At 37.5% G+C, this 16139-nt stretch overlaps 1 protein-coding gene across 8 annotated transcripts in view; it reads right to left on the minus strand.

The window, feature by feature from the left end:
- The window catches only part of RALGAPA2 (Ral GTPase activating protein catalytic subunit alpha 2), a 332861-nt gene that overhangs the window by 127782 nt on the left and 188940 nt on the right, over window positions 1-16139 (minus strand). For all 8 annotated transcript variants that reach the window (XM_019712539.3, XM_019712535.3, XM_019712536.3 and 5 more), the window contains 3 exons: window positions 14997-15125; window positions 14111-14169; window positions 2791-2899 (listed from right to left, as the gene is read on the minus strand). In XM_019712539.3, the coding sequence (XP_019568098.3) occupies window positions 2791-2899; window positions 14111-14169; window positions 14997-15125 (297 nt within the window). The remainder of the gene's footprint in view (window positions 1-2790; window positions 2900-14110; window positions 14170-14996; window positions 15126-16139) is intronic.

A 16139-nucleotide genomic window follows, 5' to 3' on the forward strand; every position in this document is an offset into this window, starting at 1 on the left:
AGAGGGGGCAAGAGAAGGCATTGTGGACAGGGGAAGAGATGAGCTGAGCCTGGAAGAATGCAGAGGGTTTCCTTTCTGGCAGTGGACAACAGAGCACGGGCATTGAGGGCTGCAGGTGGGGCGGTATTACTGTGTGGAATGGTAGAGATGAAATAAATCATACTCACTCACTCACTCACCCAATACATATTCATGGAGTACTGACAACATGCCAGCATTGAATTAAAAGCATAAGGCACAAGATGAACAGGGGAGATATAGCTCCTCTGAAGGAATTGACAGCGTCATGGAGCAGGCAGGGACCCATTTCTGTATGTCCCCAAAGGCCATGCCCAATACTCTAGTCTGTGGGTCACATGGTCAGGCCTGTATGTAGACTGATCTCTTTGGCAGCAGAATGGAGGGCAGACTGCGAGGTCCAGACTAGGGCCAGTGGGGTGGTAGTGCAAGTGGCTCAGATACTGGCAGAGGGAGCCAGCTATGTGAAGGATGGCCCCAGGGCAGCAGGTATAATAGAGTGAAGGGCATTCAGGACTCTGTGACTAGAAATGGTAGTGGGGCAAGGAGGGGAGAAACTCCATGATGTCCCCTGAGATGGGGTAAGAGAAGGAGCAGCAGGTGGGGCTGAGGGGGATCTCAGATCAGGCCTCCTCTCACTGTGCCAGGACACCCCTGACAGGGTACTCTTTCTTTCCTGTTGCCTTATGTTTTCCCCCATAATTATAGAAAAATTAGAGAATATTTTGAAAATTTGTGTAAGTACAAAGAAAAGGTATAAGCCCTCATATCCTCTTGTTATAAATTTCCATCTCTCTTCTATACTACCCAGAACCATATGTGGTAGAAGGCTAGATATAGACACATGTATATCTGTACATCTTATTCATTCTAAGGTACCATCAAATTATTAACAGCTTTGCTAGGAAATAGGTAGGGGTGGGGGAACCACATTACACTAAGTATACATTGCTGGATTTAATTAAAATTTGAAAAAAGTTTTAAAATTGAAAAAATAAGATATTAAAAAATGACTTAGAATCTACATAGGTATACAATTGATATCCAACTTTTTCACTTTACTATGAGAATATTTCTCCATGGCTTTGGGAATCGGGGTAGTCTCTTGCACACCACAGTTGTGCAAAAGCCCAGATGTGGGTCCAGAGTGTCCTGGGTTTGACCCTGACAAGCTCCTTCATTCCCAGTAAACTCATTTTCCTCATCTGTGAAGGAGAGGTGGCAATAACCCTTTACCTCATAGGGTAGTTCTAAGGCTTAAACACAATAACAAAGGTCAGGAGTCAGCACCCTGCTCAGGCCAGAGGAAGAACTCCTAAGTGGTATCTTGGTTTGATCAATTTTCCACTCCTCTCCATAGGGATTAGCAGCAAGTGTTTTTCCAGCTCTTGTGATATAATCGGCAACCCCAAATGTTGTGGAGGAGAGAAGGGGAGGGCGAGATGACAGAGTGGGGTGGTCAGAGGGCACACTTAGGGAACAGAAGGCTTCGAGTTTGGCCAGGAAGAGGGGTGGGTGAGGATGGCTGCCATGAAATCAGGCTGCAAAGGAAGGCAGGGGCCAGACCAGAGGGCCAGATGCTGAGCCATGGGCAGGGGACACCCCTGGCTGGTTATCCTGTGGGCTGAAACACAAAAGGTGGCACAGGGGCCGTCGATGGCCTGGTGATGATGTCCCAAGCATCAGCTGCAACTGCTGTTACTATTATATCAGCATGTGGCAGGGAGCACAGAAGGGGAGGCAAGAGCCTGGACGCTGGTGTCAGATGGACAGTTCAGGATTTGAACTTTGGTTCAGTCAGGTAATGTTGCTCTGGAGACCGGAAAAAGTTCCTTAACTCTCCTACACCTCAGTTCCTCCATTGTAAAAAGGGACAATTACGCCATAACTGAGAACCTCCACCAACCCTCAGCATAGTACCCGGCAGGGGCTAGGAACTCACTGGTTCTGGAGGTGTACTAACAGCAACACTAAGTATTACCATCATGTGTAAGCAGGAGCCAGGAAAGGACCCAGTGGGATTTGAGCTCTGGTTTGGAAAGCAGCCTAACAGCACATATAAAAGCTGAGTTTTGTCTTTAATGTCACACAGATCTGCTCTCAGTGCTGGTTCCATCACTTATGCTGTATGGCTGTGGGCTCCTGACCTGATTTCCCTGGGCCTTGCTTTCCTTGGGCATGACACAGGGATTGCAACATCGACCTTGCAGAGCCATTGTGAAGGTAAACAAAAGTATTTAGCGATTTTACCATGACTCTGGCCCAGTGTGAGTTGCCCAGTAAATGGTAGCTCTTTTTCTCATTAACAAAGGAAAGGAAGAAAGACATCCTAAAGTGCCCAAGGCCCCTCTGGACAGTTAGCACTCAGGGCCACTAACCGGGGATGTCAGGTCTATCCCAATCTTGCCGAAGAGACCTGGGCATAAAATCCCTTTTTTTTTTTTTTTGTCATTCTCACCAACAGGTGACAGATGTCCTGCTTGCCACAGAAGCTGCCCAGCCAATAGAGGAACCCAATTTGGCCACTGGGCTTGGTCCAAGAATGCTGAGGCCATGGGTGGCAAGGCTGCAGCTGCCAGTGGGGAAGCAGCCATTGGTAGCCTCTCCTGGGAACCTCACAGAACATTCAACATGGCTCTCAGTAAAGGAATTTCTCAATTAAAACCTCTTGGTAATGTAAAGGAAAATAAAGGTGGCGCCAATTCAAATGAAAACTGGTTGAAAACCTGAAAAATAGCTTAATGTCAAATGTACATCATAAATTGGTAATACCTTCAAAGTGACACCTATCACATTGATGGCCTCTTTCAGCTGAGGATGGCTTGTACACTGTGCAAGTTCTTCACATATCCAGACCCCAAGGGAGCAAATGGCAATGCATCTTTTGAAAAAGAAGGGAAAGGAGGAACACTTTTATGCAATGTAATGTTTTAAATTCAATTCCATGACCAAATTTTCTTGGTATTTTCAAATGACAAAATATTTTAAATCTTTTTTACAAAGTAGCAAAAAATTATAGATACAGCAACAGAATGCTTTCTTAGAAAAAAGATAAGGTACCCTCAATAGGCCAGTTTTCAGGACAAACAGAAATATTGATAATGGTTATTAATTAAATATTCAATTAAATAAATGGTATATTATCTGTGTCACAGCCCACATATCACTTATTTTTGCAGAAACTAATTTTTTATTAAATTTTATTGCTTTAAGGTATTTTTGAGGAAGAATAAAAAACATGAATCTTAGAAAATTGTTTGAAATTGAGTTTGTAATTGTTTTCCTTATAATAAAATACACAACACCTACCACAAACAGAAGACAAATCCTATATTTTATTATAAAGAATTTCTGAATACAACTTGCAAAATAAGTTTCACTGTTTATTTCTTTTAAACAATGTGAAAACACAATAGTCTCTGAGCTGCACAGTTCTTTAAACATTACCTTTCTCAACTATAAATCAATTTGAAATGTTAATTCTCTTTGAAATTGATATACTCCACTATTTCTTTGAATAATCAAAGTCATATTCCTGATAATTTTTTTCTGAATGCTTATATATAAAATTAAAATACTTGCTACCAAATCTGCCCACTTTCAGGAAAAAAAGGGGATTCAAACCACCACTTGGAACCAGACGCTAGTTGTAATATGTATATGTTGTTCTTTGTAATAAGAGGTCACATCTAGCACATTCAAACTAGACATACTGCTCAGTTCTCCATACTGAAAGTTCCTTTGTATTCGACATAATTCAACAACTAAAATCAATATATTTTAAGGTTTTAAAACCACTATGTTTCACTGGATTCTCACCTTTTAAAATTAGCATAATAGACTAACTGCATCAGAACAAGCATATTAAAAACCCTTTGGAAACTGTGTTGCCTTCTACCAAAATTCCAACAGTGAAAGCGATGCAACTCAGTTTACAAGGTGTGCCAGGCCTTTTTTGTTTCTCCAACACCCACATTACACAGGAGTTCCACAGGATTCTAGGCCTTGACATTCCTTACTGTATAGAATTGACTAAATTTATCTCTTCTCTTGCTTAATGCCTATGCTTATTCTCAATTTAGAAAATGTACTTTGTATTCTTAGTTTGCATGTACTCTACATTCCCATGTATGTACTCTACGTTCTTTCGAAAAACCTCTTTATTTTTTCCTAGCTTAACCCAGACTCTGTTCAACCCACTAAAATCTATACAACTTGAAATTATATTTAAAAATCCTATTTTTTTAACCATTTTAAGAGCCTCTCTTCCTTTGCGTGCGTGTGTGTATGAATACACACTTTTTTTTTTAACAACCCATTAACCTATTTGTTAAATGTAATTTGTTAAGAACAAAGATATCTCATTTCTAGGAACACCTGCATTACTTTGTAAGTATAGTAGTACCTCGGTTTTCGAACATCTCTGTTGACGAACATTTTAGTTTATGAATGCCGTAAACCAGAAGTAAATGCTTCGGTTTTCGAACATGCCTCGGAAGTCCAATATGTCACACGGCTTCCCCTGAGTGCAAGATCCTGAGGCCTAGCTGTTGGCTGTTTTTGAATGTTTCAGAGCTCGTAGATTACGTTCGAAAACCGAGGTACCACTGTATTAGTTTGCATTATGGAGAACATTTGAGACCATAAAATGGTTTTTACAATCTAAACTACTCTCACCTGCTTTGAGTTTTAAGCCACACTAGCTTGTAATAGCTTTTCCATGCTATTTTCTCTCTTTGACATTTATCATTTAACATTCACATTTAGCATCTTCCAATTCTAATACTCTCAATTATTCCTCATGCCTTGGCGCTCCTGTCTATGAAGATTCTCTGCATCCCAAGTATGTCCTTTATAATCCCAAATGAGTTTTATCGAACAAGATTCTTTTATGGCTAATGGCAATGCTACCTTCACTCTCATTCTGTATTCTAACACACTCTCTTGTACTGTTTGCTATCATGATATGTCATACCACTCCAATTTATATAACAAAAACTTCTTATTTTTTCTAAATTATTATCATTCACAATTTTAACAATATTCTCTGTTAATTCTTCTCCATTTATTTGAAATCTTGATCATATTTCAGTCTGTTTGCTTACCTACATTTACTAGCTCTTAATTTCATTGTCACTTTTCTACACAACTAAGAAAGACTGACCATATTGTACATACTTCTATTCCATTTTTAACTCCACAGAAATTTGGCTTTCTCCACTAAAGAAAAAGGGTTTGGAAAAAAGGTATTGCCAATACTTGTTGAAGGATTGAATGTGGTGGATTATGGGAAAAGGAGAAATCAAGAATTTTTCTCAAGCTTCCGGATTGAAAATCTAGGTAGACAATGGTGCCACGGAGATAAAGTTTGAGGGACAGTTGGCAGGCTCAAGTGTTCAGTTACGGTTGTGTTAAGTTTAGATATGTTAAGGCATCCAAGTTGAGATATCACATAAGCAGTTTTATATATAAACCTGAATATATAAGGGGTTCATAGAAGGGACCAAGTAAATAACTTCAGTGTCACCAGCTAGTAGGTGGTATTTAAAGCCTGGTTAAAATGAGTAAGAGCACCTAGAAAGTCACGGAGTGAGAAGAGGACCAGTCCTAAGCCTCGAGTCACTCAAACATTCAGAGGTTAGGTAGAGGAGCGAGACAGGAAAGGAGCAGCTTATAGTAACGTAGAAGCAAAATCAGAAGCTTATGTTTTAAGAAACTGGCATTGTTCAGGAAGAGAGTAAAGATAGATTAACTTCAGAATTAGTAAGTTAAGCATGCATATTAAAATTTCTAAGGTAACATCTCTAAAAGAACTGAGAGTGTCTATGACTTCTAAAAAATAGAGGTAAATGAAATGTGAAAAAAAATTAATCTGAAAGAAAGAAAAAAAAGATAGAAAGGAGGGAGGGAGGAAAGGAGGAAAGAGAGAGAGAGAGAGAAAAGGAAGGAAGGAAAGAAAGGAGGGGAAGGAAGGAAGAAAGAAGAAAGGAGGAAAGAGGAAAGGAAGGAAAAAGGAATGGTAGGAAGGAAGAACAGAAGGGAGGAAGGAATAAAGAAAGAAAAAGAGGGGTAAAAATGAAGGCAAGAAAACGGAGAAAATAAAATACTGAGAAGGGACAATAACAAAGTATAAAATAAAAGAAATACAGTAATTGCAATAAATGTAAATAAACTAAAGCTTCAATTAAAAAATAAAGATCACACAGGATAAATATAAAATCAAGTACCTATAGTTTTTGCAAAAACATTTAAAAGAGAATACAGGGATTTCAGTTTTCAAGATGGCAAATTAGGTAAATGCTATCTATGCCTACTGCATCCCAGGATCAAACTAAACTTACAAATAAATCATGTAACAATCAACCTCAAGACTCATCTGAAGACTAGCTGAACAGAAAGAACCCTTATAACTAAGGATATAAAGAAGAGGCCATATCGAGACTGGTAGGAGGGCTGGAGAGGTGAAAACAGGCTGACCCCAAACCCACATACAGTGGTTGAACACTAGGAGGAACACCTCGGTGGAGAAGATACCCCCTGGAAGAGGGAGGGTTCCCAGCCCCATACTAGGCTCCCCAGTCCAGGGGTCCTATGTTTAGAAGAGGAGTTCCCAAAACATCTGGCAGTGAAAATCAGCAAGGACTCTATCTGCCCATCCCGGTGAGATGGAAGGTGGCTGGAAACCCAGACACCCATTTAAAAGGCCCACACACAAACTCACTTGTTTGCAAACATCACCTGGTCTCCAGTGGAGGAGCGACAACTCAAGAGGTGCCAGAGACATACAGGTAAAGACTGAGTTGTGTGGCTTTGGTACAAGGGTTGGAGGGACAGCAGCCATTGTTCCTGTGTAGAGTCTGCCTCACGTGTAGCCTACAAGATGACGCTATCATTTCTATGTTAAACCCTTCCCCAAAAGGCCAAATCTGAAACTTTACTGATCTGGTAAAACCTGTACATGCGTATCACCTTGATGACACCCTGGGTCTCTATCCAGCACAGGTAGTACTGCATCACCCAGAACACTTTCAGCTACTGAGAGGCTGGCCCCGCCCGAAAAGCTGTGGAAGCCTTTTATAGCAGTGGACTGCCCGAGGTCACCCAAGGAACTTTTGGTGGTGGACAGTGAGCCACAACTAGGGCTGCAGCCTCTCTTGGGTGGCTCTTGGGAACCTGCAGGCCCAAGGCAAGTAGCAGCTAGCCACTGTGTTCTCAGGGCATTTTGCAAGGTGGTCACAGGCCAGGCACTGGCACAAAAGCTGAATCTGCATTAACCTTGTAAAAGCCACTGGCCACACCTTGTGACTCTCCAGGACCCCGCCCTGCGCAGCTAGTGCTTCATCGCTGAAGGAACTCTCAACACCAGGTCAACTAGACCAGCCCGTGCACCTAAGAAGGCTTTCAACAGCAGAGCTGTACAGGCAACCAGCAGGTGGCAATAATCCTAGGGGGCAATGGGCCTTTAGATAAGCATCCCCAGGCCTTACTGGTGGCAGCCAGCCTCGGTTCACAGCAAGACTACTCCCACATACCTCCAGGTCCAACACATGCAGCAGCCAAAAACATATAGCTTTGTAGCTCCTACCAGGTAGCCATGGGCCAGTCACAGGCAAGGTTGAAATTGACTTGCATGGGAGCCTCTCTCAAAAGACACCAGAAACAACACACCTAGAGGCAAGTTTCAGACCATACCAGAGTACTACCTGGTTAGCCCCACAAGCAGCAAACCCAAAAGGGGACCTCATGGCACAAGAACCTACAGGGTGAAGCCTCCTCTGACGGGTCAGCTCCCACATAGCAGCTCATACACTGTGGGTGTAGCCAGTCCTCACAGTCAGTCAGTCTGGGAGTCAATTCCAACTACTGATGTGCCAAAGCAATCAAGGCTCAACTGTAACAGGAGAACACACACAACACACTCAAGGGACACTCCTGGAACACACACAGAGGAGATCAGGGAGATTGTGCCACTGGACCCCATAGGACACATGCTACATAAGGCCACCCAGCAAACACTGAGACATAGGAGATCTGCCTAATACATAGAAACAAATAGAGAGGCAGCCAGAATGAGGAAACAATGAAACATGTCCCAAATAAAGGAACAGGAAAAATCTCTAAAAACAGTACTAAAAGAAATGGAGGCAACCAACCTACCAGAGACAGAGTTTAAAACACTGGTTATAAGAATGCTTAAAGAACTTAGTGAGAATTTCAAAAATGAGACAGTAAGCATAAAGGACATAGAGCCAAAAAAAAAAAAGAACCAGTCAGAAATAAAGAATACAGTAATTGAAATGAAGAATATACTAGAAGAAATCAACAGCAGATTAGATGAAGCAGAGGATCGAATCACCGATTTAGAAGACAACATAGCAGAAAACACACAATCAGAACAACAAAAATGAAAAAGAATTAAAAAATGGAGACAGTTTAAGGGACCTATGGGAAAACATCAAGAGTAACAACATTCACATCATAGGAGTACCAGAAGAAGATGAGAGGGAGCAGAACCTATTTGACTAAATAGTGACTGAACACTTCCCTAACCTGGTGAAAAAAATAGATATACATACAAGCCCAGAAAGTGCAGAGAGTCCCAAACAAGATGAACCCAAAGAGGCCAACACCAAGACACATCATAATTAAAATGGAAAAGGTTAAAGACAAAGAGAGAATCTTAAAAGCAGCAAGAGAAAAGCAATTAGTTACACACAAAGGAGGTCCCATAAGACTATCAGCTGATTTATCAACAGAAACTTTGTAGGCCAGAAGTGATTGCCACAAAATACTCAATGTGATGAAAAGCAAGGAACTACAACCAAGATTACTCTATCCAGCAAGGTTCTCATTTAGAATCAAAGAACAGATAAAGAGCTTTCCAGATAAGAAAAGCTAGAGGAGTTCACCACCACCAAACCAGTATTACAAAAAAGGTTAAAGGGAATGCTTTAAGAAGAAGGGGGAAAAAGGGTCAAAAATATAAATAATAAAATGGCAAAAACCACGTACCTATCAATAATCACTTTAAATATAAATTGATTAAATGCTCCAATCAAAAGACATAGGGTAGAATGGATAAGAAAACAAGACACATGCATATGCTTTCTACAAGAGACCTACCTCAGATCGAAGGACACACATAGACTTAAAGTATAGGGATGGAAAAAGATAGTTCAAGAAAATGGAAATGAGAAAAAAGCTGGGTTAGCAATACCTATATTGGACAAAACAGACTTTAACATGAAGACTATAATAAGAGATAAAGAAGGACATTACATAATAATAAAGGGATCAATCCAACAAAAAGACATAACCCTAGTAAACATCTATGCACCCAACATAGAAGCACCTAAATATATAAAGCAAATATTGACTGACATAAAGGCAGACATCAACAGTAACACAATCACAGTAGGGAAGTTTAATACCTTACTGACACCAATGGACAGATGTTTCAGACAGAAAATCAATGTGGAAACAGCAGCCTTAAATGACACACTAGAACAGATGAATCGATATTTTTAGAGGATTTCAACCCAAAGCAGCAGAATATACATTCTTTTCAAGTGCACATGGAACATTTTCCAAGATAGAACACATGTTAGGATTCAAAATAAGTCTCAATAAATTTAAAAAGACTGAAATCATATCAGGCGTCTTCTCTGACCACAATGGTATGAAATTAGAAAACAATTACAAGAAAAAAACTGAAAAACACACAAACACATGGAGGCTAAATAACATGCTACTGAATAATGAATGGGTCAACAATGAGATCAAGAAAGAAATCAAAAGATACCTTGAAACAAATGAAAATGAAAATGCAACAACCCAAAATCTATGGGACACAGTGAAAGCAGTCCTAAGAAGGAAATTCATAGCAATGCAGGCCCACATCAAGGTACAAGAAAAATCTCAAATAAAGAGTCTAACTTTACACCTAAGGGAACTGGAAAAAGAACAGCAAACAAAGCCCCAGGTGAGTACAAAGAAGGAAATAATAAAGATCACAGCAGAAATAAAAGAAATAGAGACTAAAAGAAAAACAGGAAAGATCAATAAAACCAAGAGCCAGTTTTTTTAAAAGATAAACAAAATTGAGAAACCTTTAACCAGACTCATTAAGAAAAAAAGGAGAGAATAAATAAATAAATAAATAAAATCAGAAATGAAAGAGAAGTGACAACAGATACCACGGAAATACAAAAAAAAAAAAAAAAAAATACGAAAAGCAACTATACACCAATGAACTGAACAATCTGGAAAAAATGGATAAATTCCTAGAAGCATACAATCTTCCAAGGTTGAATCAAGAAGAAACAGAAAATCTGAACAGACCAATTACTACCAATGAAACCAAGTCAGTAATCAACAAGCTCCCAAAACAAAACGCCTGGACCAGATGACTCCCAAGTGAATTTTACCAAAATTCAAAGAAGAATTAACACCCATTCTCCTCAAACTATTCCAAAAAATACAAGAGGATGAAAGGCTTCCTAGCTCATTTTACAAGGCCACCATTACCCTGATGTCAAAACCAGACAAAGACATTACAAAAAAAAAAAAAATTATAGGCTGATATCCCTAATGAACAAAGATGCAAAAATCCTCAACAAAATTAGTATTTTCTGAATTCAGCAATACATTAAAAAGATCATACACCACGATCAAGTGGGATTCATTCCTGGTATGCAAGGTTGGTTCAATATTTGCAAATCAAATAATGTGATACACCACATTAACAAAATGAAAAATAAAAATCACATGGTCATCTCAATAGATGCAGAAAAAGCGTTCAACAAAATCCAGTATCCATTTGTGATACAAACCCTCAGCAAAGTGGGAATAGAGGGACCATATCTCAACATAATAAAGGCCATATTGGACAATCCCACAGCTAATATCATAATCCATGAGGAAAAGATAAAAGCAGTCTCCTTGATATCAGGAACAAGACAAGGACGCCAACTTTCACCACTTTTATTCAACATAGTACCGGAAGTCCTAGGAACAGCAATCAGACAAGAAAAAGAAACAAAAGCATCCAAATTGGAAAGGAAGAAGCAAAACTGTCGTTATTTGCAGATGACATAATACTATATATAGAGAACCCCAAAGATTTCACCCAAAACTATTAGAACTGATTGAAGAATTTAGTAAAGTAGCAGGATATAAATTACTATTCAGAAATCAGTTGCATTTTTATACTCTAGTAACGAACTATCAAAAAGAGAAATTAAGAAAACAATCCCCAACAATTGAAAAAAAAAATAGTCAGGAATAAATTTAACCAAGGAAGTAATTTTCTGTACTCAGAAAATTCTGACATTGAAGAGAGAAATTAATGATACAAATAAATGGAAACCATACCATGCTCATGCATAGGAAGAATTAATATAGTTAAAATGTCCATACTACCCAAAGCAACCTACAGATTCAGTGCAATCCCTATCAAAACACCAAGGCATTTTTCTCTGAACTAGAACAAATAATCCTAAAATTTATATGGAACCATAAAAGACTCCGAATGGCCACAGCAATCCTGAGAAAAAAGAACAAAGCTGGAGGCATGATGCTACCTGATACCAAATTATACTACAAGGCCATAGGAATCAAAACAGCACGGTACTGGCATAAAAACAGATACGTAGATCAATGGAACAGAACAGAGATCCCAGAAATAAATCCATGCCTATATGGTCATTCAGGAGGCAATAATTTACAATGGGGTAAAGACAGTCTATTCAATTACCAGGTAACCTGGACAGACACATGCAAACAAATGAAAATGAACCACCTTCTTATGCCATATACAAGAATAAACTCAAAATGAATTAAAGACTTATAAGACAGGAAACCATAACTCCTGGAAAAAAATATAGGAAGTAAACTCTCAGACATTACCCTTAGTAATATTTTTACTTACATATCTTCTCGGTCCAGGGAAACAAAAGAAAAAACAAACAAATGGGACTACATCAAACTAAAAAGTTTTTGCACAGCAAAGGAAACCAACAACAAAACAAAAAGACATCCTATTGAATGGAAGGAGATACTTGCCAATGATGCATGTGATGAGGGGTTAATATCTAAAATTCGTAAGAAAGTCATAGAACTCAACACCAAAAAAACAAACAATCCAATAAAAAAACGGGCATTGGACCTGAATAGACATTTCTCCAAAAAGGACATACATATGACCAATTGACATATGAAACGATGCTCAATGTCACTAATCATCAGAGAAATGCAAATAAAACCACAATGAGATAGCACCTCACTCCTGTCAGAATGGCTATCATCAATAAATCACAAACAACAAGTGTTGGAGAGGATATGGAGAAAAGGGAACCCTTGTGCACTGTTAGTGGGATTGCACATTGGTGCAGCCAGTATGGAAAAGAGTATGGAGGTTCCTTAAAAAATTAAAAATAGAACTACCTTATGACCCAGCAATTCCACTCCTGGGTATTTATCCAAAGAAATTCAAAACACTAATTTGAAAAAATGTACGCACCCCTAACCCCTATGTTTACTGCAGAGCTATTCACAATAGCCAAGATATGGAAACAACCAAAATGCCCATCAACAGACGATTGGATAAAAATATTGTGGTACATTTATACAATGTACCATTACTCTGCCATAAAAAAGAATGAAATCTTACCATTTCCATCAACATGAATGGACCTAGAGGATATTATGCCGAGTAAAATAAATCAGACTGAGAAAGACAAATACCATATGATCTCACTTATATGTGAAATTTAAAGAACAAAATCAACATAAAAAACAGAAATAGACTCAGAGATACAGAAACAGACTCATAACAAACTGATGGTTGCTAGACGGCTGAGGGTTGGGGGCATGTGTGAGAAAGATGAAGAAATTAGGAACTACAAATTGTTAGTCATAAAATAGTCACATGGATGTGAAATACAGTATGGGGAATATAGTCAATAATGTTGCAAAAATTATGTATGGTGTCAGATGAGTACTAGACTTATTGGGGGAATCACTTCATAAATTATATAAATGTCTAAGCACTATGCTGTACACCTGAAACTAATATAATACTGAATGTCAACTATAATTTAAATTATATATATATATATATATATATATATATATATATATATATATATATACATACATATATTGTTATGGGATGTAAAGTATAGTATACAGGGAATATAGTCAATAGTATTGTAATAGCTATGTTTGGCGTCAAATGGGTAGTAGACTTGTTGGGGTTATCCATTTGTGAGGTGTGTAAATGTGCAATCGTTATGTTGTTTTGAACACCTGAAATTAACAATAAAAAAATAAAATTAACAATGTTCATTTTAGCTACATAAAAATAGCTGAATCAGTATCAGACAAGTGGCCTTTAAGATACAAAATCATCATTAGAGATAAACAGGGTCACTCACTATAGAGATATAATAATTCTAAACTTCTTTGCAGATAACATAGCTATATAAAACAAAAATGGACAGATATACAACGAGAAACAGATAAATGTGCCATAATAATGGGTCATTTTAACATTTTTCTCAGTTAATGATCAAAATAGTGAAAAAAATTAGAAAAGATATGGAATATTTAAAGGACATGATTGAAAATATTAATAAAATAGACACATCTAGAACAATACACCCAACAACTGAAGAACAGTGTATATTCTCTTTTCAGGCACACATGAGACATTTGCAAAAAATGACTACATACAGGGCCACAAAGCAAATCTCAACAATGTCTAAGAGTATTATCAAGCAGACAACATTTCTGATTCACAATGCAATTAACTAAGACATCAGTAGCAAAAAGATAAATAGAAATAACCATATATTTGGAAATTAAGAAATGTTTCTACATAAATCATAACTCAATGAAGGAATCAAAATGGAAATTGGAAAAAATTTGTAACGAAAAAATTAAGTAAAGCATTTTCCTGAACTAATTCTTGGTATACTTTTTAGTGTGTATAAGAATAATGTAAAAAAATAAGTATTTATTAACATTAAGTGTTTACACATAAATGTGCATCTTAAAATTGTAAAATAGTTTACCTTTATTCAGCATTTACCTTGCATATTCACTTGGTTCCTCTGTGGCATTCTTCAGTAAAATATTTATGAGGTAATGCTAAAAACACAAAATTAAGTAAAATAAAAACTTTGTTTAGTAGTTGGTTTCCCACATGTTATGATCCTGTTCTAGGCAGACAGAAGCTACTGAAGGAACAGGTTGCTCTGGAGAGCCTCCCATCAGGGATATCCTGGGGGAAGGAAACAGGGCTGGGGGGAGCCCTCTGGGCAATTAAGCAGCCTAGAGAATAGAGTTTCTGGGTATACAATAGAAACCTAGTAAAGTAAATGAGACTTCCAGATAGGAAAATCTTGGTTTTCTTTTACTTTAATTGGATTATATATTGTACATTGAATTATATATTGTAATTATGTACTCTAGAGAGATTGACTGATTCTGGGATTTGAAAAGCATTTTTGTTTGCCCGAAAGTCAACTGAGGAGAGAACACATGCTTACTTTTATTCTCCAAACAGTAATTTGGAGTTTCAAATTATTAGTTGTATTTAATCAGGCCAACAACAGGATTGAATATCTAGCTTATTTTAATTATTTCTTATAAATTTATTTAATATATAATGCAGTATAATTAAACTAATAAAATTATTATAAAGCATAATTCATTACATAATTATGACCCATAGGCATGATAAACAGGTGTAATAAAAAACACCTGAGGAACCTATCAGTTGTAACTGCAACATGTATGCTCTGAATCTGACACACTTATTCCCCTAAAATAGCCTTCTAAAAGAAAAAAGAGAGAGAAAACAAACAAGTATTGAAACATTAAATGACATAGCAAAACTTTCAGGGATAATTTGATCACAGTAAAATAATGGAAGAGATAACCGTATAGATAGAATTATCAAATGCATTATGTACCTTGACATCTTCAGTTCCTGTAATGACTTCACTAACTTCCGGCACTGGCTGCAGCAAAGGGATCTCCCGGTAGATATTTGGAAAGCAGACGAGAGAGCCAAGAATGGTGAGAGCTTCAGAACGAGGTGCCTGCACAGAAAAAAAGTGAAACACACATGTTTCTTTTTGTAAGTTAGAAACTTTACATAAGAAACAACATGTTTTACTTTTTCATGGTTTTGAAAGGCAGTCTTTATAATTATTTTATCCTAGATAAGAAATATCAAACTATGCCTGGTTATTTCCCCCCAGGTGAATATTTAAGCAAGAGAGGTTTGCCTAAATGAAGAAGCAAGTTTCCAAGGAATGGAAAATATCACCATACTTGGATATAAACAAGCATTGTAAAAACTGGTCTGCAGAAAAGTAAATGACTCAGTCATGATTGTTTTTATCTTTTTTTTTAGTGTTAATGCTTTTGACAAAGCAAGGTAAACGATATCAACTTAATATTAGTTTTACTGTGAAGACAGTTAATGAAAATTCATAAAGAAGAGGGGTTGGGGATAACTATCAGAAGGTAGGGAAAGAGAGAAGACACCATCTACCAAATTTCCTGTTTCACCAAGAACTACTTTACAAAATAACATATAGTGTCTGACATCTAGTGAGATACAAAATCATTTGTTTGTCATTATTGGAATTAGGTATATATTAGAGGAGACATATCACTAGATTTCAATTCACCCAACACTTACTACCATGTTTCCCCAAAAATAAGACCTACTAGACAATCAGCTCTAATGCACCTTTTGGAGAAAAAATTAATATAAGACCCGGTGTTATATTTATTATATATTATATTATATATTATATATTGGGTTTTATAGTAAAATAAGACCCGGTATTACATTATATTATATATTTATATTATATTGACCAGGTCTTATAGTAAAATAAGACCGGGTCTTATATTAATGTTTGCTCCAAAAGACACATTAGAGCTGATGGTCCGGCTAGGTCTTATTTTTGGGGAAACATGGTAGCAGCAATGATTAGCTGGGGGCAGGCACCAGGATTACAAAGGTATGTCATCCATCCACCCACGCATCAGTTAATCATCCCTCAGCCTATGTACTTTTACCTAATGATTAGAACAATGGC

The sequence above is a fragment of the Rhinolophus sinicus genome, chromosome 13 (genome assembly GCF_057876585.1).
Source record: "Rhinolophus sinicus isolate RSI-liver-muscle chromosome 13, RSI-T2T, whole genome shotgun sequence".
In the NCBI taxonomy this organism is placed as follows: Eukaryota; Metazoa; Chordata; class Mammalia; order Chiroptera; family Rhinolophidae; genus Rhinolophus; species Rhinolophus sinicus.